Source organism: Xiphias gladius, chromosome 17 (assembly GCF_016859285.1).
Source record: "Xiphias gladius isolate SHS-SW01 ecotype Sanya breed wild chromosome 17, ASM1685928v1, whole genome shotgun sequence".
Classification (NCBI taxonomy): Eukaryota; Metazoa; Chordata; class Actinopteri; order Istiophoriformes; family Xiphiidae; genus Xiphias; species Xiphias gladius.
Window position 1 is genome coordinate 662,626 of NC_053416.1, and position 27,299 is coordinate 689,924.

Below are 27,299 nucleotides of genomic sequence, written 5' to 3' on the forward strand. Positions count from 1 at the left end.
CTGCTCTTGAGAAAGGAAGAAGGCTCTTCTTCCTGTTTGTGGTCAAGTCGAGAAGTCGAGTGAATTTTATTTATGTGGCAACCGAGTCATAGCAGACGTTATCTCAGGCCACTTATCGTATAGAGCAGGTCTAGACCAGGACTCTTTATCATACTGTGTCATATATGCTCAGTGTGTTTGTGGTTTTTACATAGTAAACAACACCCCCCCCCCAGACTTAGAGAGACTCTTTGTGGTGGTTTGATTGATTGTTAACATTTCTTTTCCAGAAAGGAAAGGAAGGGATGGGGGGTCAGTTAAACCCCACTTGTCTGCCAGGCATAAACGCCAACCTTGTCGGGACCGGTGGGCCTCATGTGGACCAAATCCCGGTCCCAATGAGACAGAACGTCCTGTTTAAGGTTAGAGGTAGGGTGTGAATTGAGGTTAGGTTAAGTTTAGAGTCGAGCATGAACTGGTTAGGGTTTGGCTTTGGCTTTGGGTTTGGGTTTGGGTTTGGGTTAAACTGTCCACAATGACTGGAAGTCAATGCAATGTCGTAACAAGGATAGCTGCGCAGATGTGCGGTGTGTGCGCTTGTGCATGCGTGTGTGTTGTAGCAGAGCTGTGCAGTAACGATAGCGTGGGGGACGGCCGTTAGCAGCTCCCCACAGCTTCCTGGAGGTGACGCGCTGACGGTATCACAGGAAGCGCGGTGACAGAAATACACTCGTCTCAGCTTCGTTTGGAGGAGGCGAACCTGTCAGCTCCGCCCACTCAGCCTCATCATGGACAGGAACTGGAGCAACCAGGATGGACTCCTCTGATTGGTCAGCCTGTGTTCCTCCAGGTCTGTCTGAGACTTGTCCGTCGTTGGTCTGTGTGTCTGAACTCGGCCGAAGATCGTCTGGGAGTGAAGAGGCTCCGCTCCGTAACACCGCTGTACAATCGGAGCGTGTCCGTAGTTCCGACGGCTCCTCTCTAGAGGATCCCTTCATTTTAAATCCTTCTCCAGAAAAACTTCTCTCAATCTCCGATCGATGATTCAAACCCATCGACTCTCTAGTTTTGAATCAGGAGCTTCAGTGTTTGGATCAAACGGCTCGGGTCAGATTGAGTTTCTGCAGCTGTTATTTCAATGTGTCAGATACAGGTTTAATCAACATGTAGGGAAACAGACTCTGGATCAGCAGGTTATATTAAAGCACTCAGATCAGGATCCGGATCGGTGCCAAAAAATTTGATCCGTGATAGTTACGGTATTTATTAACATGTGTCAGGTCCCAATCAAGGAAAGTATCGATGATTATTGGCTTTAGTGCATCAAAATGCTTCAGTTTATGTGGCTTGGGTTTGTTTGTTGCACTACCTTTATTATGGAAAGCATGATAACCAAATCATAACTTACTTTAATAGTAAGTTATACTACACACACACACACACACACACACTCACTCCTGAAACCGGATGACTGATTCGCTCTTGTCCTTGAGAGAATGTCATGGACGTCCTCACTGCTCAGTCCTCTCTGTTTTTACAGCAGTCAATGTGATTTTCTTTCTCCTGGAACAGAACCTGGAAGTTCTGGTTTCATTGTCTGGTTTTATCTAATTCTGGTTTTCTGTTTAAAAAAAACAAAAGGGGGGGGCTCACGATGGGTAGTGAAGCTCTCCTGCTGCGTTGGAGCCTGTTCAGACCGAGCCGTGACTTTGACTCGACCCTCGTCCTGTTTAATTCTATTATCTGCGTATTTTTGTCCTCACAGCTGCTGGTCTTAATCCTAGGACTAAACTCAGACCTTTAACCGAAGCTGCTCCCTCACCTGTCTCGCTCTCTGTCTTCTTCTGTGGTGTTGTGGCCGTCACGGTGGATGAGAGGAATCCCAAGCCGGACTTATACGGGGATCAAGCAGTTAACATCTCCGGCTCTGAATACGTTATGTTATAGGTTGTAATTTTTGGCTCAGCGTCAGATGTCACCCACCGGTTGGGGTGAAGGTGGTCTGACTGACTGGTCGGCCCGTCCCCGGTCCCAGAGTCAGAAGGTGACAGGGAGGTGGATCCTCATCGTGTGTCCATGGCTGCAGGACACGCGCAGTTACCAACAGCAGCTGTTCACTGATGTTATTTCGTATCGGAGCATTTCAACTTGTTCATCTGACATTCGTTCGTCACGGTGGATGAACAGAGTGAATATTGATCATGGTCAGTTTATCACTGCAGGGAACCAGGAAGTTCAACTGCAGTCTGCCCCCCCCCGTTCATAGTTTCTAAACCCGTCCCTGCTGCAGTCATGTTGTAAACCTGTGGGTCTCCCTTCAGCTGAGCCTCCACTCACTTTATTCTGGAGGGACATCAGAGACGATGGTGTCCTCAGGAAGTGGACGCCAGACTGAACCATATCAACACGTGTGTCATGACTCCAGCTGATCAGACCGTTGGACCTGCTCTGTCTGATCTGTAATCCGGTTCTAGTGTTTACCCAGAGCACACACGCTGCTGCAGGTTTACTGTGGGGTCAGTGTTATCTGCAGTGTGAACGGCTCATATTTACTCTCCGGTCTGAATTATCTGACATCTGGATCAGCTGCAGATGCTCAGTGCTACGAAACTAAACGTAAGGAGGTCAAAGGTCATCAGAAGTAGAGGAAGTACTGTAAATGTTTACTTAAGATGCTGAACTGATGCCACTGTGAAAACGCTGATTTAAAAACAGGAAGTGAAAGCGTCTCAGTGCTCTCTCATCTTTAGCTGGAGATAAGAACCTGTGTAAAGATGCTGTTTGAATAAACTCGGCGCCGACTGTGAGCCGGCTGCGGAAACAACAACAACAAACAGGAACTGTCTGTCCAAAAACCTAACGGATGTCTTCTACGTGAATCCCCGTGGGTCTCATCATCTGCTCATTATCGGGAACTTAACGTTGACGCTTTGAGGCGGGGACACGTCGAGGTTTTCGGGCTGATTCTTGATCTGATGTGATGACTGATGCGATCTACGGGGTCTATTGGTTAATGACGGTCACGGTTTGTCTTCCTCTGTCGTTCCTCTCGGTCCTCGTCCCTTCAGCCGACGCGTCATCCGTCGCTTTGCCTTTACGGTTCGTTATTACGGCGGCCTGAGTTTGGTGGAGGTCGGCTTGACTTTCAAACTCAACGCTCTCGGACTCCTTCATCTCAGGTAACATTCTCCCGAAAAGAAGCTAGAATGAAACATCAGTCAGTGACAGGACAGTAAAGTCAGTCGAGTCAGTTTCGTGCTCAGTGCTCAGAGAAACGCGCCGTGATGGCTCTTCTGGTCTGTCCTCTGCTGGTCCTCCGCAGGGGCGGGTCAGCAGGTAGACTACATCTGTGGAGCTGCACTTTCTGAACCAGCCAATAGGAACGTTTTCCCAGTCAGTGGAAGTTTAAAAGGCCAGCGGGAGTGGTCAGGCTTCTGGGAAGATTTAACCAAATGGACTTGGAGCAGCGGAATGAGTTGTGAATTTGGGGGGGGGGGGTCAGCTTTGGATGACGTAATGGGCTGGTGAACTTTTCGCATCGTCTTCCTGTCAGTTCCAGCCTCGCCGACCGTTTCTGTACGAAACAAATACGGTGGCAAACGCTCTTCTGGTCAGGTACGTCCAGATCAGAATGGTAGCAGCTTCATTTTCCCGCCGACTAGCGGTGATGCGCCGCGTTTCTTCTGGGAAGCACTTCCTGTGTGTTCTTAGGTCGTAAATTCAGAAGCAGCGTCCTGGCTCCAAAAAGTCTGGTTGTCCGGTCGACCCCACTATTCCGAGGCCAGTGTCTTGGAGGGAGGGAGACCTCCTACAAGAGAAGAGGAGGAAGTTTGGTGAACACGGGCTCAGCACACAGGTTGGTGCAGTGGACAAGTGATTGAAGTCAGCCATAAAACACACACACACACACACACAATAACTGTGATCATTTTCAATACTCTACTTTCCTTAATCCCTTTCACTGATCCATACAGACATTTATTCATCGAGTATCGAGCGTTCAGTCTCAGCTCAGAGAACCAAAGTTCATTCTAGAATTTAAGGCTCATGTTGCTCTATTTTAAAGACTGAAAACCTAAGATTTATCTGCCGTGGAAGATCATGAAAAAAAGGAAGGAAGGAAGGAAGGAAGATAGAAAGCAGAAAAGGGAGGAGGGAAAGAAAAATGAAGAGCAATGACAAGGGAAGCGAAGAAAGAGTGACTGAGAGAAAAAGACTGACAGAAAGATAAAGAAGCCAAGACGAAAACGAACAGGAAGAACGGAGGGAAGGACGGATGGAAGAAAGAAAGAAAAGAAAGAAGTTGCTATGGATTCAGTCAGTTCTGCTGTGGGCTTTTTTTAGCCTCTCTTTGTTCTGCCGCTTCTTTTTTCTCAGATTTTTAAGAGGAGTTCTGCAGGTTTATCTGCGTTGATTGTCTTTGTCCCGCTGAAGGTCCACACCTGTCACAGACCAGGTCCCGTCACTTCACCACGGTCCAAACGTCCACAACCGCGAGCTAAACCACTGAGCGGCGCGGTGAAGGCGGAGGGACTGCGGGGACCCGATGGAGGCCGTCAGTTCCCGTTCCCCTCGATTAGCAGCTAGCGTCCACGGTCGTCTAGCAGATCACTTATCTGGTTGTCATGACAACGGAGAAGATTTCAACAGATTAGAGTGAGAACTTCATGACTACATTTGGTCATTTCAGCCTCCAGCACGACTGTGGAGTTTCTGCATGATTGCTCAGCTGAGTGTGTGTGTGTGTGTGTGTGCTTGTACTTACCTCACGGAGTGAGGACATTTTGTCCGGTCCTCGCACCTTCAAAGGGCCGGCTGAGGGTTCAGACCTGGTTTTAGGGTTGAGGTTAGAGCCAGGTTTAGGCCAGGATTAGGGTTAGGGTCGGGGGGAGTGTCCTCGCAAAAATAGAACTACAATTGTGCGTGTGTGTAGTCTGTGACAGGTAAGTGGAGCCTGTGGGATTTACAGTGTTTAAGTTACGACTCTGATCTGCTCTGTTCCATTACTGCTCCCTCGCCCTCCCTCTCTCTCTCTCTCTCTCTCAACCCAGCCAGTCGATGCAGACCCCCCCCCCCCACCACAAGCCGGGTTCTGTTCAAGGTTTCTACCTGTTTAAGGGAGTTTTTCCTTTCCACTGTCTCCCAGTTCTTGTTAATGGGGGAATGTTGGGTCTCTGTAAATATAACTATAAGGAGTCCTGGTCTAGACCTGCTCTGTATGAAGAGTGACCTGAGATAACCTCCTCCCACCCCCCCAGGAGGCTTTAGTCTTTCTCTTTAGTCTTCGTCCTGCTGAATGTCCACATCTGTTAGAGACCAGAACCTGTCGTTTCACCAGGGTTAAACTGTCCATGAGTCCCCGCCCCCAATGCTGTGGAGTTCAGTGAAGCAACTGTGATCTGTCTCTGTTCTTCTGTTCTTTGACCCAAACAAAGATGGCAGCTGCAAACGATGGATGTTTACTCGTCCTGTTGCCGTTTTTGGCTCGAGCAGCAGAGTCGACGTTTGTCAAACCGAGAGCCGTCTCTGACAGGAACAGAGGCTGCAGGCGGACTCAGACTGGTCCTCCTGGTCTGCTGGTTGCCGAATGTTCCTCTGTGTTCGGGTTCTGTGCTTACGCATATTTGTATCTAAATTCTGTGAAAAGCTGAAACGGGACAGAGAGAATCTTTTCCACACAGATGAACGAGCCTTTTATAGCGTAATTATTGTCACCGAGAGAATAACTCGGTGAGATTCTGAGCTCAACGTGCCTGTAGTGAGCAGCTGCAGAGCTGGATCAGAGCTGGACCTCGTTGCTCTCCTGGTCTTTATTCCAGTCACACAGTGAAGCAGGAGACACGATGTGAAATGGGGCTGGAACCGAGCTCCTCTCTTTTATATCGTGTTTTCCAAAACACCACAGTAACGTTTGTTAAAGGGTGAAAGTAAAACATGTGTTTTACGTCCCACAGTCGGGATCAGCTCTGTGGGCCCTTCTCCTCTTTCTACTCATTAATCACACACTGAGAAAAAGCTCGTAGTGACAATTTTCCCAGACTTGAGTTTTGTTTCCAGTACTGTACCTGTAGGTGCCAGTATTTACAAAAAGCCTTTAGTCTCATTTATTCCTGCTTTCCTCTAAAATGCCCGGTTGGTTCTCTCTGGTTTTCCACTGTGCCTCCATTTAAGTTCCAGCAGGAACCAGTCTGTGTTTTACTGGGACCTGATTCGTGCAACTAAATTAGAATTTACTGTGAGTAAAGTTTTCTTTTTTCAAATGTCCCATCGCATGCTGAGAATCGAGACACAAATACGACTCCAGACCGTTCCTGGGTTTAACAGTCATAGTAATGGCGACAATAATAATAATGTTATATCATTTGGTGATGTGCTCCTGTGGTGCAGATCTGTGTACGATAGACCAGCAGCTCTGTCGGGATGAGAACTCCCTGCTGAGCTTCGAGGCGATCTGCAGCATCCACAAGCTGATGGACGACGACGCCGACGGCACGGTGGACACCAGCGAGACGGACGAGGTGAGACAAAGACCCCCGGACGCACAATTTTAGTCGTCCTGTTTTCTTCCGCTTAAGGTCAAATTTGCTGAAAGACAAATGCAGTGATGGTTCAACAACATGAATTGACACAGACTTCACCCCCCCCCCCTCCAGTTTCTCAGGGAGGACCTTAAGTATCACGACAGCAAGGCCAAACACAGCAGCTTCCACCGAGCCGACCTGCACATCAGCCTGGAGGACATGTGGAACGCCTGGAAGAGCTCCGAAGGTGAGGGGGGGGGGCGCTTCTTCTTCTTCTCTGCAGCCTGTCACAGTAGCTACAGTTAAAGGAAAATGACACTTGAGGAGGCAGGAGGAGGCCGCACCAGCCCCCGGCAGCTTTTCCAAATAAACCAGATCATACACGTCAGCACTGAAGCAAAGTTCAGGTCAAGAAGGTGAAAACGGAACAACTCTTCAGTAAATGTCGGCCCGAGGGAGATGTGAGTTCTCCAGACGGCGAAAATAAGAACAGGTCCACTTCCCCTCCTCAGCCCAGAGAACCGAACCAGACTTCACTCTAGAAATCAGGAATTTAAGGTTCATGTTGGCTTAAACAAGCCTGACGTAGAGAGAAAGGATAAAAGGGGGGCGAGGAGCAGAGGAGAGAGGAGGAAGGAAAGAAAGAAGGAGAGAGCGAGAGAGAGAGAAAAAAATTAAAGGAAAAAAGATGGACAGACAGAGAGAGGAAAATGGGGATGGAACTTAGAGTGAAAGACTGGAAAAAAGGAATAGAAAAAGGGCAGGAAGAAGGAAGGAAGGAAGGAAGGAATAAAGCCGGAGGGATTAAAAAGGAAAAACATGTTGAGCGTAAAGATAAAATCCTATTTTTGGATCCTCTTCATTTTCCCGCTGCATCTGTCAGCGTGACGACGTAAAAAAAAAACACAACTACAAACACATGAAGAGGAAAAGGTTGATTTTTCGAAAACGAAATGTAAGAACGGAGAGAGACGGAGACGGAGAGGTGCAGTGTTGATTCTCCACTCAGACAAAATAAAACAAAACATTCTGCTCTGAACTCTGCGTCTTCGTCTCTGCTCATGAGTCATCAGGCAGCTGCTTCTCCAACCTGTTCAGGTGGTTTTCTGGTTTGGATCCGTTCGCTGTGGCACGAACAGGTGACGAGACACGCTTCTCTACCTTCGGCGCGGCTCCTCTCTGAGCCCTTCAGGTCCTGATTTCTAGAATGAAGTTTGCTTCTCCGAGCTGAGGGGACGGGCCCCGGCCTTGTGGTTGTCCGAAACAGTATTGTGAAACAGAACGTGTGTGAGCGAGGGCCTGCGGTGAGAGAGCGAAACGTCTTACGTAATGTCGACGAGCGGAGCCACGGGCAACTCTGACCGAGGCAGAAAAACAAGAGCGGCTCCTCGTGTGAACTGGGATAAAACGGGGATCCCAGCAGCTCCCATGAGGCTTTGCCAGCGTGCCTCTGGACAAGAGCTGCACCCTCTGGTCGACACATCATTTGGAGAGGAAAAAAAAATTAGCTGCATGTAGATATTCCTCTCATACTAAATAAAGCACAGTACCTGACAACATTTCCTGCTGCTCTGAAGGTTTTCAATCTTTCTTTCTGAAGATACAACCGTTTTTGTCAAACACAAGCAACAACGTTAACTGTTAAATGAAAATATAAAACCCTCTAAAGAATCGTCCCCATATACCAACGCAACTGCTGATAACTTTTAAAATGTATACAATTTGAACAAAGTCTGTCAACTTCTGCCTCCATCTTTGGGAAAAGGGAAAAAGGAAAAGAGGCGAGACTTGAGAAACCGCTGAGAAACTTTTCTATGGTGACAGGATATTGTCCATCCGACGACAGAAGAGTCTTTGAGGTTTGGAAAGTTCCGAGTTTCCCAAACATCACTGAGGGAATCGGATGTGACGTTAATGCACCAGAGACACAGACTGGAGCTCAAAGATGCACCGAGTCGACTGATCAGGTGTTTACTTACCACGTGTGTGTGTGTGTGTGTGTTTTCAGTGTACAACTGGACGGAGCTTCAGGTGGAGGACTGGCTGCTTGTCAGTGTGGAGCTTCCTCAGTACACAGAGACCTTCAGGAAACTCCAGCTGGACGGCAAGGCCTTACCCAGGTAACGCACACCTTTCTCATTTATACCATACCTGTGAGGACATTTACTGACCTACTGCAGTGTTTTCAGAGTCCAGTCAGTGCTGTGAGCCACAACTTGATTCCTCTTGTTTTTAGCCTGTATCTGTTTCCATTCAGTCAAACCGTCCCATTAGAAGCTGCTGAATCAGCTGTGATCAGCTCCTGTTCTCAGTGCAGCCGTGGACGTTCAGACAACGTTCACTGGGTCACTGTGATACTGAAGGAAACTTAAAAACAGGAAGATTCTGAATGAAGTTCTTCAGCCTCTTTCTCCTCCGGTTTCTAAATGGATTTCTGGAGCTTTATTCTGGAGGGACATCAGAGGAAGTGGACGTCACACTGAATCGCATCAACACGTGTTTCACGTCTGTGAGTTCGGCTCTGACTCAGTCCGGCGCGCACAGCGTCTCTGGCCTCACCTCTCTCAGTTTAAAAACCAGCCTGAAGACGTCGGGTTTGTTGTGGTGGCGATGGAGAAAAGCGGCTCCAAAGAAAAGACAATTATCTGATTATCAGAACGGCTTCAGACTGATCTTCTGTCGATCGACTTATCGATCAGTGGAGCTCTGAATGTTCTCTGCTCTGTTCTCTGTTTACCTTCGACCTTGAGCCGAATGAGTCGGGATATTTTCACCAGTTTACCAGTTTCGAAACAGCCACTCATCAAAACTCACCTTCACTTCACTGAGCGTGTGACCAGGGTCAGTGGAGGTTCGCCTTCCTTTCTGGCCCCGGTATCTCCCACATCCAGGATTACAGACTCTGTACTCAGAACCAGAGGTGGTCTGGGTATGATCACTGAACGCAGGCTCACTGTGTCTGGTGTCCTGTATTTATTCATAACAGTGACCTTTAACCCCATATACAGGGAACCGCGCTGATGACATGTTGGATACCGTCGTTCGAAGCTTGAAGTTCAGCCCGTTGGCTGCCGAGGTTTCGTTTTCCAGGACCCGTTCATATCCTGGCGCCACCACGACAGTCTCCCGTAGCTCCCCGCTCTCAGATCTCCGGTGTCGGACTGTCCTCGAACACTCCGGGCTGCAACACCGCACGACCCCGACAGTGTTTGTTTCTGGGCTGCCGGTTCCTGGGCAGGTTAAAATCTCCGCCCAGACTGAGGCGGCTGAAACTGTGTCTCTGCCTAAACAGTGATCTCCCTCTCCCCCCTCCCCCGGGACAGGCTGGCGGTGAAGAACATCACCCTGACGGTGTCGGTGTTGAAGATTTTGGACCGAAGTCATTCTCAGAAGCTGCAGCTCAAAGCTCTGGACATCGTGCTGTTCGGACCGCCGCCAGGTGTGTTTGTATGTGTGTGGAAACCAGTGTGATTGCTGGACATATAATTTACATTCCCTTCCAACTCACCCACGATTCGGAACTTTTCACAGATTTTTTGGAAAGAATTTATGTGAGAGCTTTGATTTAAAACAATGGCCCCCAGAGCTCGACTCCAGATACGTTTTAGTTCTGACTTTGAGCGAAATTGCATCATCCCCGTGACTCTTTTGATCCTCAGCCTCACCAGTCGCTTATTTTTCCACTGGACTGGCTTGAAATTTGTGCCGAGCATCCAAGAAGCCCTCAGGGTCGCTCACAACATGTGTTCACCTAAATAGTTGTTGTTGAATGTTTTCAAATGAACTTTTTTACCCAAACGAAGAATCTTTCATTTCCACAAAATTCACATCTCCATAGTTTTCAGCTTGTCGCGACCGGGTTTTGATTCTGTGTGGTTTTAATCCGGTTCTGTCGCATCTAGATCTTATCTGGTCCTGCAAAAAAAACAACTACGAGAACAGCTTCAAAGCTGAAAAACCCACTTTTTATATTTTGACTGTAGATTTCCCCAAGGAGGATTTTTTTAATGGGAAAGTGCTGACATTCAATCACGTGATCCTTTTTTTGAAATCTTCACTGTCTGGACATTCAGGGGTTTTATTTCGGAGGCAGATACTTGAACTAATGTTGACTCAAAGTTTTCTTTCTCTAAAACCTGTTGAACCTGTTTTTCATTGGTTCAGGAAATTTACAAGAGACTAACTTTCCTTTACCACTGACTGTGACATGTGATGTAATATGTGTAGTGTAGCTGCTACATTACATTTACATATTGTATGTATGTTACATATATTACATTCAGTGGTAACTGCATAGGATCCACACAGGACTGGACTGGATCTGCTTTGAGTTTGTTCTATTTATTCCTCGGTGTCTGGTTCTATTTATACCCTCTGTGTGTCTTCAGGCCGACAGAACCGCTGGAAGGACCTGGTTCTGGGCGTGTCCATCCTGATGGCTTTGGGCGGCTGCTGGTTCGCCTACATCCAGACCAGGAAGTCCAGGGATGACTTGGGAAACCTGATGAAGGACCTGGAGGGTCTGCAGAGGGCCGAGCAGAGCCTGCTGGACCTGCAGGAGAAGTGAGTCCATCGTGGCTCTGGAGCTATTAGTAGTAAGACCAGTGGTAGTAGTACTAACAACGTGATTAATACTAATACTAATTAATGCTAATTATACTACTACTACCACCATTACTATTATTGATACTACTACTCTAACTTTTACCGTTACTTCTACTGTATTACTCCTTTTCTTACTACCAGTACTACATTACTACTGCTTTTGTTAGTACTACTACTATTGTTGGTAATACTAATGATACTACTGTACTACTGCGTCTACTACTACTGCTACTGCTACTAATGCTACTAATGCTACTGCTACTACTGCTACTACTGGTACTACTACTGCTACTACTGCTAATACTACTGATGCTACTGCTACTGCTACTACTACTACTACTGCTACTACTACTACTACTACTGCTAGTGCTGGTTCTACTGCTACTACTACTACTACTGCTACTGCTACTGCTACTGCTACTACTACTGCTACTGCTACTACTGCTACTGCTACTACTGCTACTGCTACTGCTATTGCTACTGATGCTACTGCTACTGCTACTACTACTGCTACTACTACTGCTACTGCTGCTACTACTACTGCTACTACTGCTACTGCTACTGCTGCTACTGCTACTGCTACTGCTACTACTACTACTGCTACTGCTACTGCTACTACTACTGCTACTACTACTACTGCTACTACTACTACTACTACTACTACTACTGCTAGCGCTGGTTCTACTGGTGTGTCAGTTTGAACAGCTCCGATCCGAGAACCTGATTAAAAGACTCATTTTCTAAATTTTTTAATTACACGTAATTAACCTTTAAACTGACTGAGAAGGAAATAACTCATCTACTCTGCGTGTGTGTGTGTGTGTGTGTGTGTGTGTGTGTGTGTGTGTGTGTGTGTGTGTGTGTGTGTGTTTGTGTGTGTGTGTGTGTATAAATGGTCTTTGCAGAAGCTTTCTGTCTAAAGTCCTTATATGGGCAAAGAATAGCCAGTAGCTCACTCTGCTCTCTCACACACACACACACTCACACGCTCACTCACTAACACACACACTCACGCTCACGCACACTCACACTCACACACACACACACACACACACACACACACACACACACACACACACACACACACACACACACACACACACCTGCATGTGCACAGTATCATACACAAAGACATACACGTTCACACACACACACACACACACGGTGCCGGGGTGTGTGTACACACACTCTGAGTCATGTTGTAACAAGTTGTTTCATACCTCACACACTTCTCTGTTTCCTCCTTCTGATTGTACTGATAATACTGCGCTGTTACTATTGTTACTACTGCACATACAGTACTACTGCTATTACTGTTACTAATACTGCTAGTACTAGTACTAGTACTGAGGACATTTAACATATACTGTTACACACAGTAGAAACACACACGGGTGATAAAAACACACACACACACACGCAGCAGATCCGTGGGGATCAGTTGAAGCATCAGCTCTATTTCCTCTCTTTAATCCCTCAGCGCTGCAGTTAGTGTGTGTTTTCCTTCATTCTCTGAAAATAGAACTCTCTCACACACACACTCCTTCATGCTCTGTCACAGACTGTGTCACAGCGCCTCCCGCTGGCATCAACCACCACCTCTGGATGGTGCTGGTGGTGGTGTGTGTGGGGGGGCGCTTAATGTGAACAGGAAACCTGTGTTCCCTGATTTCAGTCTTTAAGGCAGGGCCATCCAGGCCTGGGGAGAAGCACTGCCTTAAGGACAAACTCAGGGAACAAACAACTACCAAAAATATATAAATCTAACAAATATACAGCTACAAATACGAAGCGAACAAGTAAAAACCGTCCGACAACGACTCCACCGATGACGGTGAGGAGCGGGAGGACGCCTGGACGTTGGATAACGACGTTACGGGAGCGTGCTGATCAACGCCGGAGGGAGTATTTAGACCCCGACAGCTGCAGTATCGAAATACTACAGTACAAGTCAAGCACTGAAAAAAACAACACCATAAAAACAATGTTTCAGTGTATCAGAAGTACAGGGAGACTGCTCATAACTCAGACTGTCGTACTATTATATATCATATTATTACTGACACGTTAACGTCCAAGCAGCATTTTACGGTTGTAGATGATCCAGGACGTACTTTTTGTACTGTCGCAGTGTAATCGGGAGCAGATTTGATCAACTCTTCATTTCCGTCATTCACCTTCAGGCTGCAGCAGGCTCAGGAGGAGCAGCGCTGCGTTCAGGTGGAGAAGGTGAAGGTGGAGCAGGAGCTGAGGAACGAGATCAACTCGGCCAAACAGGAAGCCCAGCGGCTCCGGGAGCTCAGAGAGGGAACCGAGAACGAGAGGAGCCGGCAGAAATACGCCGAGGAGGAGCTGGAGCAGGTGACGACGTCGTGAAAGCCTGCGGAAAAACGTTCACTTGAAAATGTTTTACCGGTCTGGAGGTTTGTGACTGTCAGTGGCGGCCCCATGCACAGAGACAGAAACAGAATGAAAGAATGAAACAGAATCAGTGGAAAACCCTCAATTTTCAGTAGTGCTGAAAAGATTGGTCCATTGATCCAATAGCCGATCAACAGAAAATCATGCGTTCATCAATTCTTGGCTTGCAGCTTCTGCAACGTGAAGATTTTCTTCTTTTCTGTTTTCTATCGCAGTAAAATGAAAATCTTTGGGACTTTTGGACTGAGACATTCGAAGACCCTGGGAAAGTCTTCGCTACTTTCTGTCATACGCTAATAATCGACAGGTTAACTGCAAGTTAAAATATTCATTAGTTACAGCTCTGTCTTTTACAGCAAGATCCTCATGCGACAGAGCTGATAACGGGTTTCAAGCGTAAATGTAACTATACAGTTGCACCAGGAAAAAACCACGTCGAGGAACAAACGTGCCGAGTTAACATCAAATCAACAAAACACTTAAAAATAACAAGACTCTCTCACAGGAATAAGTAAAAAGAAGGATTAATAGGAATTGAATGGTGTATATTGATTTTTAATCATTACTCCCCTCTGGTCTTAGTGTCCAGGTTGTTTTCCTTTATAAGGCCGGGGATGCTGAATTATGTGTGTGTGTATTAGGTACGTATGGCGTTGAAAAAGGCGGAGAGGGAGCTGGAGTCGCGGGCTCACTGGGCGGCACCGGAGGTCCTACAGAAATGGCTGCAGCTGACGCACGAGATCGAAGTTCAGTACTATAACATCAAGAAACAGAGCGCAGAGAGGCAGCTGCTGCAGGCCAGGGAGGGGGTGAGGACAACAGCACACACACACACACACACACACACACACACACACTGATTACCAGGGCGTAGGTTTGGTTTCAGAAGAGGGGGCACACTGACACGAAAAAGACAAATTCACCGATCGGCCGCAACATCGAAGCCAGTCGCCCGTTTCACTGTCGTGGTTTTCTCTGTAGCCTCATCGAGGTAGGGCAGGTTGAGTAGCCTGAGACGAACCCCCCAGGGCAAAAAAGCGTAAAGGACCCACAGCACCAGTCTACTGGACTGTGGTGGTGTGTCGATGACGATAGTAATGGTGATGATGGTGGCGATGATGACAATGACGACGATGGTTAAGATGGTGGTAGTGATGGTGACGCTGATGATGTCATGATGGTGGTGGTAGTGGTAATGACGATGGTGATGATGTCATGATGTTGGTGATGATGACGATGAAGTTGATAGTGACGATGATGATGTTGGTGATGGTGTTTCAGGCAGAGAAGATCAAGAAGAAGAGGAGTTCTCTGTTCGGGACGTTTCATGTGGCTCACAGCTCCTCGCTGGATGACGTCGACCACAAGATCCTGTCTGCTAAGTGAGTGACCTTTGACCCAGAGCATTTAAAGACTCGTGAACCGATTTGCTGTCTGTGACTGGCTCAGGGCACGAACCACTCAAAACTGATCGTTTCGGTCACAGTCCCAGTGCTGGAGAGTAACTCAGTACATTTACTCAAGATTTACGTACGTTTTTAAAGTACTTGTACTTTACTTGAGTGTTTTTTCCATTTTCTGCTACTTCCTACTTCTACTCTGCTACTCTACGTTTCAGGTGGAAATATTGTCCTTCTTTCTCCAGCCCATCATTAAAGATTAAAGCAGTGGCTCCAAACCTTTATGGCTCTTTCAAAAAACCGTGTCTTGTCACTTTTCAGGCCTTTTCTGTTCCACCAAAGAGACACTGACCTCCCAAACTTCTCAGATGGTCTCATTTAAAGAACTGCTTCAGGGCTAAAGAGGTCAAGTTCTCCATCATTTCACAGAAGTGATCAGAGAAAAGTCCTAAAAACTGAATCCAGATCAGTGAAGCAGAATTGTGTTGTTTCTTCTTTCCTCTCCCATGATTCATCTGACAACCCCTCAGATTTATCACTGTTTTTTCTGGAAACGTCTCCACGGACACTCGGTACATAAAACCTCAGACCTATAAATACCGTAATACTTTCATCAGTGGCCACAGTGTCGCCTCATTCAGCGTCTGCCGCTTTAAGTATCGTAAGGACTAAAAGTTACTCTCCACCTCTGCCCCCCCACAGACAGGCCCTGGCCGAGGTGACGGCGGCCCTGCGGGAGAAGCTCAACCGCTGGCAGCAGATCGAGTCTCTAACAGGTTTCTGTTTGGTCAATAACCCGGGTCTGGGGTCGCTGGCTGCCGCCCTCAACCTGGACCCTGCCTTCCTCGGTCTGCGACCTCCGACCCCTCAGCACCTTCTCTTCTCTGATGACCTCGACGACATGGACGAGGACATCCTGTCTCCTGGGACAATGCAGTGTAAGTCTGTCAGCAGTTGTTCCCGACTTTCTGAAAACCTCAGTGGACCACGAGTTGCCCCAAATACTCACTGGAGCAGCGAATGTGGATTAATCCACCAAGTAACTGAGAAAACTGAAATACTTTATTCACCTTTCTAGATGTTTCCTTTGCTGCTTGGATTGAAAGTATCAGTCTGGTGTTTTTATTAATGTAAACGTGTGGAGATTCAGACGATCAGTGTGTCGGTTCGTGTCTCAACACCTTCCCTCCTCTGTCCGTGTCCCTCGGCCTTGAGCCCGTTGGTTCCTCCTGGAGACGTAAATCTTTAAAAACACCTCACAGATCCGTAGTTTCCTTTTTAAAAAGGCTCAGCGATTCAATAAAAAGCTGCTCAGGGCAGTTAGGGATGGAGAATTGATCAGATCTGGTGAAGTTTAACTTCCATCATTTGTCAGTGAGTAACGTTATAAATAAAGCTTCAGTTCAGGTCTGGGATCAGCTGCTGTTGGACCAGGATCCAGAGATCCTGCGGTTTTTAGTGGCGGCTACTAAATGAATCAACATTAACGTTGATGAAGCTCCAACCTGAACAAGAGCTGAGCAGCAGGAGATCTGAAATATTGATTATTGATCGATACTGAAATAACAGCTGGAACCTTTTTAACCAGGAGACATAAAAGGTTCCTTAAGAGATTCGTTGGTGTCAGAACCTAATGAATCGGGGCCTTTTGCCGACCGTGACCTGTCAGAAACCGAACCCTAATCAAACAGGAGTAAACAGGGACTTTGTTGGGGACTGTTTTCAGCGGCGGATTAATCCACGTTCGGTGCTGTAGTGAGTGTTTGTGGCAGCAGGACGGTGTGTGTGTGGGACGGAGTCATGATAAACTACAGTGTGCGTGTCACCCGCTGTTTTTAATAGTTTTGGAAACAGTGGAGCTCAACGGCTCACACACGTAAAAACACTCTCTGAAATCTCTGTGGAATAGTCGTGTAACTCACCTGACAGCACCGTCATCACCTCAGAGGCTTCTTTCAGTTTCCTCTTCTCTCAGCTCACCTGTGGTTCGCTCTCTGTCTCCGTCCCCTCCTCTGATTGGTCCTCTTCTCTTGGCATCTCTCTCTTGATTGGCTCCTTCCAGATGCAGCGTGGCAGATGGACCGGCGAGTGAGCGACCTCTGGCCCCTAGGTGGCATCGCAGACACCCAGTCACCATGGAAACACTCTGGTTGGCCCCTCCCAACTTCATACCCCCCCCCCCGATTGGTCCATACCTCTGTAGGATGAGCGGCGATAACTGATCAATCGGATCTTTAATCCTTCCATTGACGAGCGTCGGGGTTCCCACTGGTCCTGGAAAACCTTGAAGTTTGTGGGATCAAGGAAAATAAAAAAACAGCAATAAATAATATAAAGAGTGAATGTAAAAAAAAAAGAAACATCCCGTCTAATAAACAATTATATTTATTCTAAAATAATGTATTTAGATGAGATCAAGTCATTTACGGAAGTAATTTTACAGGACAGAGTTATTGAAACTAAGTTTCTAAAAATAGCCTGAAACTAATTCTTTCAATATCTAAAGCACCAAATGTATAGAATACAACTGTTTGTGGTACGTACCATTTTAATATAGGACATAATTTAGTTAGTCGGGACAGATGGTTTTTGATTTGTTAATTCAAATCATTATTATTATTGTTCCTTATTAACACACAGGATAAAATCTGAAATCTGATGAAGCAGCTTTCAAAGACATTTACCAAGATTTTTTCAACTTGATCAGTTGCTGAGTTAAGTTAAAGGAAAAGAAGGCAAAATTCGGAGTCCTTGAACCCAACAATCCCTGCAAAGTCGCAGAGTTGCCGTCTGAATGAAGGCGGGAACCCCGCCTCACTCCACCTCAGTTTCCTACTCACAAACAGAGGCATAAACCAACCACAGGCGGCGTTCACATGAGCATCTGTGAAAGGTCAAAGGTCACAGCTAAAGAGCGGAGACTGGCATTTGAAGTTCAAATTTAGAAATAGTCTTGGGTTCATTTGTGAAATGTTGAATTTTTTATGAGTCAGGTTTGCTGACTCATGTGGTCTTGGAGGAACTGAGTCAGTAAGCTCTGTCTACTAAGTTAGATAGTTTGTCAATACCAGCAAATGGTCAAACCTTTGCAAACTGCGTCAGACGTTTGGACATGTCTGTGATCTCGACGGACAGCAGGTGTCCGGGTGAACGCCTCCTCCCTCCTCTTCCTCCACCTCCCTCGCTCTGTGTGGTCAGACCAGACAAAGCTGTCCGGATGTTTTCCAGGAGAGTTCGCATTTCACAGCCTCCTCACATTTTCACCCTCTGAGGACCTGGAAAACTCAGCATGTTAACATCCGTTCACCCGCTTTCCCTCCTGTTTTCCTCACTAACATCCACTCGCAGGTCTGCAGCAGTTGAAAGCACAAAGTAAATGTTCTGTCTTTTCAGCTTCGGCTCTGGCTCAAGTCACAAACTGAATGTTTTTATTCCATCGAGACACCACAGTTTTTGAAAGAAGGAAAAAATACACGTCCATTCTGTTTAAATGTTAAATGTTCCTGTACATTTTTGTTACATACTAACTATAAATGTTTTGGAGGTGAGTCGTTCTCATATTTTTATTATGGTGGATTGTGGAATCAAGTTCATTTGCAGAGTCTGAATGACATGAGATCCACAACGTCAGAATCGTCCTGAAACTTAACTCTGTTTGGAGGTCGGCCCACCCAAAAAAAAAAAACCCTGTTCATTTGTTTAAAAAAAAAAAGAAACGATGACAAATGAGAGAATAAAATCCTGATTCAACAACATGTTGGATTTAAGCTGCAACACCACAAACGCAGAAAAAGTCAGTGTGGTTTGGCAGCATTGACAAAGATGATGTTTCAGTGCAGACAAAAGAATAAAAATTTATATCGAACAAACCTGAAAAAATGAAATAACTGAAGTCTTTGTTTCTGTGGTGCGGACTGATTCCTCTCTGAAGCTCGGAAAGGCGACATTTTGTTCTAAAAATGTTGCGGCTAAAATTGCACTTTATCGCGTTTTGCACTTTTTCTCTTAGAGACGTGCTGCTTCTTTGATCCGTTGTATTTTGCCTCTACTTCCTTTGTTTCTGGCTTTCAAAATAAAAGTAGCGACTCGGTCTAACTCCTGTCCCCACCTCTCCCGCAGTTCAGAGTCTGATGCCCCTGCGACAGAGGATAGGAGACCCCGCTCTGGCGTTCAGCTCTCAGAGGTTGGTTGAAGGGCGGGGCTTACCTCAACCGGAGGGGCGCGGCTTGTTCACGACGTCCCGCCCGCCCAGCGGCCACGCCCGGCAGAATCGCAGCCGCTCCATTGGCCAGCTGGAGTTCCTCCCCGTTCCCTGCCCCCCTCTCTCCTCCTCCCTGTCTCACCCCTCCATCGGCCCCGCCTCCCCTCCTCACCTCCCCGTCCTTTCATTCTGTCCTCCTCCTTCCAGCTCCCCCTCCTCCTCTTCTTCCTACGCTGGGGGCACCGCTCACGTTTCCGCTCTGCTCTTCCGATCTTCTTATTTCCACTCTCTGGAGGCGGCATCCAGCCTCCCACCTGCAGGGGGAGCTGTGATGGGCCAGAGGCAGCGCTGTCGCTCCGGCAGCTTCGGGTATCTTCCGCTGCACGACTGTTTTCCAAAGATACTGATGCACTAACATGACAGAAAAAACTCAAATCAATGGGCCTCATTCGTGAAACCTCGGTCTGACGTTAACTTGTGTTCAAGAACGTTCCTCGAAATGTCAGAATTTAGAGCTCGTGAGTTTTACGGGAAGCGTAGCGACTGACAAGTTGTCAGAGCATAAAGTTTCACACGTCTTCCGGATTTACGAGGAGTCAGGATGTGGTGAGGAAATAGAGTTTACAAGTTTTAAGAATCTGGGTCGGGGTTTACGGGTTGATCAGGATTTAAGGTTTACGAGTTTTACAGGGATCGGCATTTACAAGTGTTCGGGATTTATAGCTTATGAGGTTCGCTACTTGTGAGGAGTCAGAGTTCAAGTTTTATCAGTTGTCAGAATTTATGAGTGGTTGGAATGTACAGTTTGTCAGAGACTTAACGATTATGTGTGTTTGTTTTATGTGAGGATTTTAAAGTTTAAGTTTTTTATGAGTCGTCGGGATTTACGTACATTTTACCCGTCGTACCGATGGTCAGACTTTAGAGTTTAAGTTTTAAGAGTGGTTACAACTGACAAGTTTTCAGAACCACGTGTAAATTTGGGTGTTTTTTTTTGGATTTGTTGGTTTGGTTTACAATTCAAGAACTATCCTGATTCACCGATGTAGTTTAAGAGGAGATGGTCTATGCATGTTCAATGAATCAGATCCAGGGTTTTCTTATTTTTCATGTGTTTTGTTTTTTGGAAAACCTCCATGAATGCCATCGTGTACGCCACATTGCACCTTTATCTCTCATTTTGATTCTTCTCACTGGCTTTTCTTGCATTTCCTTTCTGTTCTCATCCTTAATGTTGTACTTTTTCCCATCCCTCGCTCATTGGACTGTGTTTTCCAAACATATGAATGTTTTTTTTTAAATTTCATATAGTGGTAGAAAAAAATAATTTTCTTCGACGGATATTTTAATAGAGCTGGAAACCACAAGTCAGCCTTGTTGCCATTTCGTCCCAGTGACCAACCACAGTACAGCAACTAAAAACTCCCCGTAGCCAAAAAAGCTCCTTATAAAGAGCCAAAGTGAAACTGGAACTTCAGTGTTCTGTTCGGAAAATTAAGAAAACCTCATTTAAAATCACAATGATGTTTGTGGCGAGCAACGCATCTACAGGTATGGTAGTTTAGGAAATATCCTCTCTCTGTAAATAGAATGAAATCCCCCTGAAGTCAAAACAAAACGTTAGCTACAGCTGACTGCTACTCCCCGCCTGACGCTGCCCTGGCTGAAGTAACGGGGGATGAAAAGGATGCTGGTGCTCTTTTGTTCAGAACTTTTTAGCCATGCTAGTGAGGCAGAGTTGGTCAGCTCACCACGTTGGCATCCCAACAATTACTGGCTGGGTCACCCCTAAATTTAGAACAGACTTTCATCTTCCCCAGAGGATGAACCCTGCTGTTTTTGGGTTGGTCTCTGACTTTTCATCTAGCGCCAACGTCAAGGAATATTTGTCCAATACCTAAAACTCGTCGACAAACAGCCTCAGCTGCCGAGCAGTTCAAACCTTTGAGAAAGGTCTTTTTTTGGTATAAATGACCTCAACAGCTGAAACCTGGAGTCCAGCATCCAGTTCAGATAATCCCTCCATTATTTTTCAATACTAAAATTGCATCTGGGCAACTTTAACTCTTGCTGACATCATTCTCTCCTTCTCTCCTTGTCAGGGACATTATGAACCGTTCAGACTCCGACTCCTCCCTGCCTCTCCCTCCTGGCGAATCACGAAGCCACTACAGCTCCAAGCCCTTCCTCCTGCCATCGAGGCTCCACCCGCTGCAGGGTCATGGCTCTGGTCTCGGAGGAGGAAGAGGTGGAGGAGGAGGAGGAGGTGGATGCGGAGGCCTGGAGAAAAGCTCCAGCCTGGGGGAGCTGAGGGGCAGCTCTGCCTCCGGCCTCGCTTCCTCCTGCTCCACCCGCTCCCTCTGCATCACCTCTGACACAGCCGACAGCCCGGTCGTCTTCTCGTCCTCCACCTCGTCCATCTCATTGGGCAGCGGTCGGGGGACGGGCCACCAGCTCCCGTCCGGGAGGAGCCCCATGGAGGAGGACGGAGGTGAGTGGAGCGAGTCGTCCGGCAGCCGCAGGAGAAACGCTTTTAATAAGATTTTTAAGAAGAAGCAGGGACGTCACTGAACCTGATCAACATCTCTTTTAACTGCTTCTGACTCACGATGAGACTTTAATCTTCATCCTGACGAACAAACAAACCGTCGGTCAGAAGATCAGTTTTTAAAGCTTCACTTATCAACTTTTATTCAACTTTTCTGGCAAACTGTTCAATATTTTCTCTCCATTAAACTGATAAAAGATCAGATTTGGACTCGATGTGGCGAGAAGTACGACACATGACAGGTCTCTCAATGCCGAGGGGACGTGGGGATGGACGAGACCAAAAGGAAGAACGAGAGGAGAACTGAAGAAGAAAGTCGACGTAGAAACAACTTGTGAAGGACTTTTGATTTTCCAGCTGGATGTAGATTTAGACAAGACGAAGAAATTGAAAACGTCTACTTTGGTGAAAATATTCACCTGCTGAATTCAGCGACTTTAAATTTGTTTATTTTCATGCCAAAAAGTCTGTGTTCTTTGTTTTCATGGACTTCATGTCCGTTAGAGAAGTAAATGGGGTTGTATAAGCTCCAGCCTGTCACAGGTCTGATTCCTGCAGCACCAGATTCTGTCTGAAATGCAAATGAAGAAGCCAGAGACGTTGTGTGTTAGCTAACCAAACAATCACCAACAATCCCCAGCCTAGTACAATGTCATGTTACCAAAGGTTTGTCCAATAATCGAGCACGTGATGAGTCACTCATGTTAACAAGCTCTGGTTGGATCAAACAGACAAAATACACAGACCAAAGAAAACCAGCTAGAAGCGGATCGGGGACCGCTCTTGACTCTGCCTCTGTAATGGTGCAGTGGGACCGAATTTTGCTTTACGTTCATATCTATGTGGAACGGGGCGAGACGCGTTGGCTTCTGGTGGACCCTGATTGAGGCGCTGCAAAGTGGGGTTTGAGGGAGGGGTTGGACCTGAGCTCTCAATTGGGAATTATTCGTTTGTTTAGACGCTTGTTTGGCAGGTGAAATAGTACGATCAGCTGAGGAGTGAGTGCCAGGCTGCGGTTAAAGGACAGGGACAGAGGTTGATGAAAGTAAAATGTTTGATGAGATGCTGTAGAATCTCTGACCTTGTGAACTGCTGTTGTTAGCATGCTAGCCCTGCTAGCTGCTGCAGTTTGTGTACAACCCTGTTTCCTGTCCCCTCCGCTAGCTTTTGGTTGGGACGAAGGCGCATTCTTTAGACCAGCTCCCCTGGAAGACATTCACGGTGTTGACCTCAGTTGTTCACGTGAAAAGTGACAGAAATAGTTGTGTGAAGAATGAAAACAGATCTGAGAGAGAAATTCAAACCCACTCTCACCTCCACGCAGCCGACGGGTCAGGAAGTGGGTGAGAGTGTCAGGTGTCTTGTGTCCCGGAGACATCATCCGGCAGAACTCAAAATTTGAGTGATGGTTGACTGTTCAAAGTAGTTTTAACCCTAAAACAGAAACAAAACAGTCTCAGGTTGTCTGATGACGTGAACGTGGCATGGACGCTCTTTGTCCCCAGAAGGAGACGGTCCAACCTCACAGAGACCAAAACTACCGGTGCGCTCAGGCACCCCTAACGTCAACAATTTCAAAGTTTACCACTAGGCGGTTCCCCTCTGAACAGCCAGTAATAAACTGGGACCAGTTTGACTTGAACGGACGATGGTGAGCGATCAGTGCAGTCAGTAACAGGTGTTGGTAAGACTGCCATGCAGTGGATTATGGGATACTGAGGACCAAACCATACAGCAGTTGTTGATTTTGGACAGAATCAGGCTGCAGGTCTCTGAGCTGACGTGTCCGGTCTGGAAATACAGACTTCGAGGATGCGTTGCAGCTTATCTGTGAACGCATGATACCTGACGGGAACTCACATGGTCATCTGTAAACGCCCTTTTTGTTTTATATGTACAGTATATAGATATATAAATCTATATACCTATATATCTATCTATATATCTATAGCTATATATATAGATATATATATATGAGTGGATTTTGTGGTTTTATTATCGGGGTTTTGGTAGACGAAGGGCTCTGTTTTCATGATGGTGCAACATCTCCACAGCCGTCGGATTTACACAAACGGGACATTGAGCTGTTGAAGGTGGATTTTTTCACTTTTGATGTCAAGTTGCCATCAAATGTCTGGTCAGATTCATAATTTTGTTGATCTCTTCTTTGATCACAGTTTCTCTTTTTAATCATCACTTTGTCGGTTTTAAACTTTTGTATTTTATTTTGAGCTCCAACGATTAGTCGATTAACCATCAGGTCACTTTCGTACTGAGTAGCTATTCTGATGATCAATGTCTCGTTTTAATTCTTTTTCAAAGAAAAATGTCAAACACTATTGGATTCTGGCATCTCCAGGGCGAGGATTTGCTGCTTGTCTCTGTTTCATATGATTCTAATCTGAACATCTGTGGGTTTGAGACTGTTGATCGGAAAAAACAAGACGTCTGAAGAAGTCACCTTTGGCTGTCGGAACTTACAACAGCAATTTTCCACTGTTTTCTGACATTTCACAGACAAAACAATGATCGATGATTCAAAACAATAAACAGGATTAATCAGTAATGAAAATAGCTGTTAGCAGCTGCCCTGATGTTATTTAGACCGAGTTCTTGCGCATCAAAATGTAACATTTGGCCTCTCGTTCGTTTCCAAAGAGCTGTTCATGTTGCTCAAAGTGAATTATCACAGAAAAAGGAAGATTCTGGAGTCAGTACTAAAAGTCAGGTATTATCTAGCAGCTGCCCACCATTATGAAAACAGAGCCCGAGGTCGCCTTGTTAAGTTATTTTCACTGTTTGATGTTCACCTGTAGAGATTTGAAAGTGAAACGTCAAAATAAGAATGTGTCTGCACAGTTTGAAGTCACCGAAACACACAGTCATAAATCTGCTGACGTGTGTGTCGTGTCTGGGGCAGGATGTGAAGTTCAAATCAAGTTAACTTTATTTACTCTTACAAAGACGAGCGTCACGACGTGTTTATTTAAAGAAACCAGCCGTCAGTGAGAGCTGCTGTGTTTGGACTTCATTACCCAGAAATCCTGTCACATGAGGCCAACAAACGTCTAAAACCGAGTTCTCACATATCAGAAAGAAAACAACGAGGATGCTTTGTCGCTACGACTCGTAGGAACATTATTCAGCATCTGTTTTTATTCATAAATCGAACGTCGGCAATAAACAAAGGTTGATGAACAGCTGGAAACGGTTGTATTGTCTTTGGCGTGAACGTCTGTTGTTGTTCTGCCTCAGGTTTTTTAAATAACATCTGTGTAAAGCTGCTGCCGCTCTTTGATTCTGAGGCCGCCTGAGCCTTCGAGGTTCATTGGAGATATACTTCTTTAGATTTCAGATCTGAAACAGGGACCAGGTTCTGCTGCCGGACGGCATCGTCAGATTTTACTGGTTTGGCAGCGTCAGTGGAAACGAACGAAGCCGAGTAACCGGAGAAAAGCTCGGCTTCCGCTCTCAAATAGCAAATAAAACTCTGGAATCTCTGAAGTTTAACAGAACATGCTCACAATTAATAACTCATGCTCTCAAATGATTGAATTCCTGCTCTTGAATGAATAAAACGTGCTCTCAGATTTAAATCCCATGCTCTCACATGAAGTAATTCACACTCTTTTTAATTAATAAATGATGCTTTCAAATTAATAGTGTGATCTTGAATGACTGAATTCATGCTGTTGAGTTAATGAATCACGCTCTCGGATCACGTCATACTTGTTCTTGAATGTTGTAATTCACGCTCATGAATGAATGAATTATGCTTGTGAATGACTTGGCTGAATAAAGCGAGCTCTTGAATGACGTAACTCGCGTTCTCGGGCCGATGAACTTGTCCTGTTCTTTGGTTTAATAAAAGTCGTTGTGCTCCTGAATAATGTAATTCACGCTTTTGAATTAAAAACAACACTCGAATTAATCATTTACTCTCTGACTAAATCCATGCTCTGGGTTTAATCGTTCTCTCAAACGACGTGTAAATCACGGTCTCCATCTAATAACCTGAGCTCCCAAATAGTTTACCAGCTCATGAATGACTCGATTCGGTCTCCCGGCTCTAATGGACTAAGTGGTGTCTCAAAGGACCAACTCGTCCTCTCTAGTTACTTTATCAGTGCTCTTGAATGACTGACTTCATTCTCTGGAATTAGTACGTCGTGCTCCGACTCTCAGTCATCTTTTATTCCCCCATTTCATCTGTTTCGAGTTTTTCTTGCACATTTTGAGAAACAGGAAACAGGCCGACATCACACACCAGTCACCGCTTCACCGAGAGCAAAGTCGAAAGGAAAGGAAGCGGCGTGCAGAGTCGGGGGGTTAGTGGGCGGCTGCAGTCACGTCATCCTCTCTACAACCGAGCTCACAGGCTGGAAGAAATGTGAAAGTAAATGTCGGCGAGCTGCTCCGACTGACCTCACGGAACCAGAGTCACAAAACCGCACTACAGCACACGTCGCACTTTCAGAGAACAGCTGGTGAAATCCTTAAAAAGATCTTTGGTGCCTGCTGCCCTCAGTCTTTGACCTGCAGCTGATGTTCGAACTGAAACATCAGCTGCAGGTAAAGACTTGAAAATGTAACTAAAGGCAACGATTCGACGTGTCGTTCTGCCTCTGGAGAGGCCGACACGAACTCTCAGCTCAGTCTGATCCCTGTTAATATCGACTGAGCCAGAACTCAGCCCGTCGCCGTCGACCCGCGGTGCATTCACTGACCTGTCAGCAGCTCGGGAAATCCGGCCAGAAGAGGGCAGATGCCGAACCACCAAGTGGCAGCAAAGAGCCGCTGGGAGTCAACAGCAGACTGAGGGAAGAAACATTTAGGGCTTCATTTTGATTTGGAGGGTCAAATTCAGCTGCTTGACCCTTTAAAAGTACCGAGAATATGACCGTTTCACTAACTATGGCCATGGAGCGTTGCTGGTCTCCTCCTCAGCGAATGTGGAGCGAAACACAAGGTTTTTGTCGCTCCTCAAGATGAACTCGCAAAAGTTTTTTTGCAGTTTGATGTGATTAAACGCATTTGTTTCCCCAAGTAAAACACCTCAGATTCGTTTGAGTGTCATAAAACTCTGCGGGTGTGACCTCAAGTCCCTAATCAACACATACAAGTCAAAGTCGAGTCCCAAGTTAGGAACAAACGGTCAAGAGTCAAGTCCAAACTAAAGACAACGAATCCAATTCTTGAACTTCATGCTTCAAGTGTTAGGTTATTATGTGGCCTTCACCAAATGTAGTGACACGTTGAAATTTCAGAAGGAGAAACTTCTTCATTCATGACTTTCAAATAAAGGTGATAACATTTCAAGTCAAACTGCTCAGGTGTGTCGTGGTTTGTTAGTCCTGTCGTTGAGCACAGCAGAGCCTTTACAGTTGAACGTGATAATCCAAAGTAGTCAGTAATCTAAAGGTGTTTTAATCTTTGGTCTTGAGGAGGATACCAAGTCATTTCAGGTCAAAAAGTTACAGTCCGAGTGAAGTGGAACGTTATTGGAGGTAAAGGGGAGTTGTAAGTCTTTTTGGATTTTGGCAGCTAAAATCTAAGGCATCAGATTCATAATCTGAGTCTGAGTTGAGTCCGTGTCTCTGTTAAAAAATACATTTTTGCTGAAA

General features: G+C 46.1%; 1 protein-coding gene across 8 annotated transcripts in view; it reads left to right on the forward strand.

Moving 5' to 3' along the window:
* The window catches only part of stim1b (stromal interaction molecule 1b), a 32,989-nt gene extending 6,026 nt beyond the window's left edge, over nucleotides 1-26,963 (forward strand). For 5 of the 8 annotated variants that reach the window (XM_040150355.1, XM_040150354.1, XM_040150356.1 and 2 more), the window contains exons 3-14: nucleotides 6,367-6,497; nucleotides 6,633-6,747; nucleotides 8,509-8,620; nucleotides 9,824-9,939; nucleotides 10,889-11,063; nucleotides 13,289-13,466; nucleotides 14,168-14,335; nucleotides 14,808-14,908; nucleotides 15,629-15,864; nucleotides 16,989-17,075; nucleotides 19,046-19,109; nucleotides 21,230-26,963. In XM_040150355.1, coding sequence (XP_040006289.1) covers nucleotides 6,367-6,497; nucleotides 6,633-6,747; nucleotides 8,509-8,620; nucleotides 9,824-9,939; nucleotides 10,889-11,063; nucleotides 13,289-13,466; nucleotides 14,168-14,335; nucleotides 14,808-14,908; nucleotides 15,629-15,864; nucleotides 16,989-17,075; nucleotides 19,046-19,109; nucleotides 21,230-21,698 — 1,952 coding nt within the window. In that variant the 3' untranslated portion in view covers nucleotides 21,699-26,963. Of the gene's footprint in view, nucleotides 1-6,366; nucleotides 6,498-6,632; nucleotides 6,748-8,508; nucleotides 8,621-9,823; nucleotides 9,940-10,888; nucleotides 11,064-13,288; nucleotides 13,467-14,167; nucleotides 14,336-14,807; nucleotides 14,909-15,628; nucleotides 15,865-16,988; nucleotides 17,076-19,045; nucleotides 19,110-19,433; nucleotides 19,497-21,229 lie in introns of all 8 variants that reach the window. The other 3 variants (XR_005709233.1, XM_040150358.1, XM_040150357.1) reach the window with 3 other exon arrangements.
* Nucleotides 26,964-27,299: the final 336 nt, after the last annotated feature.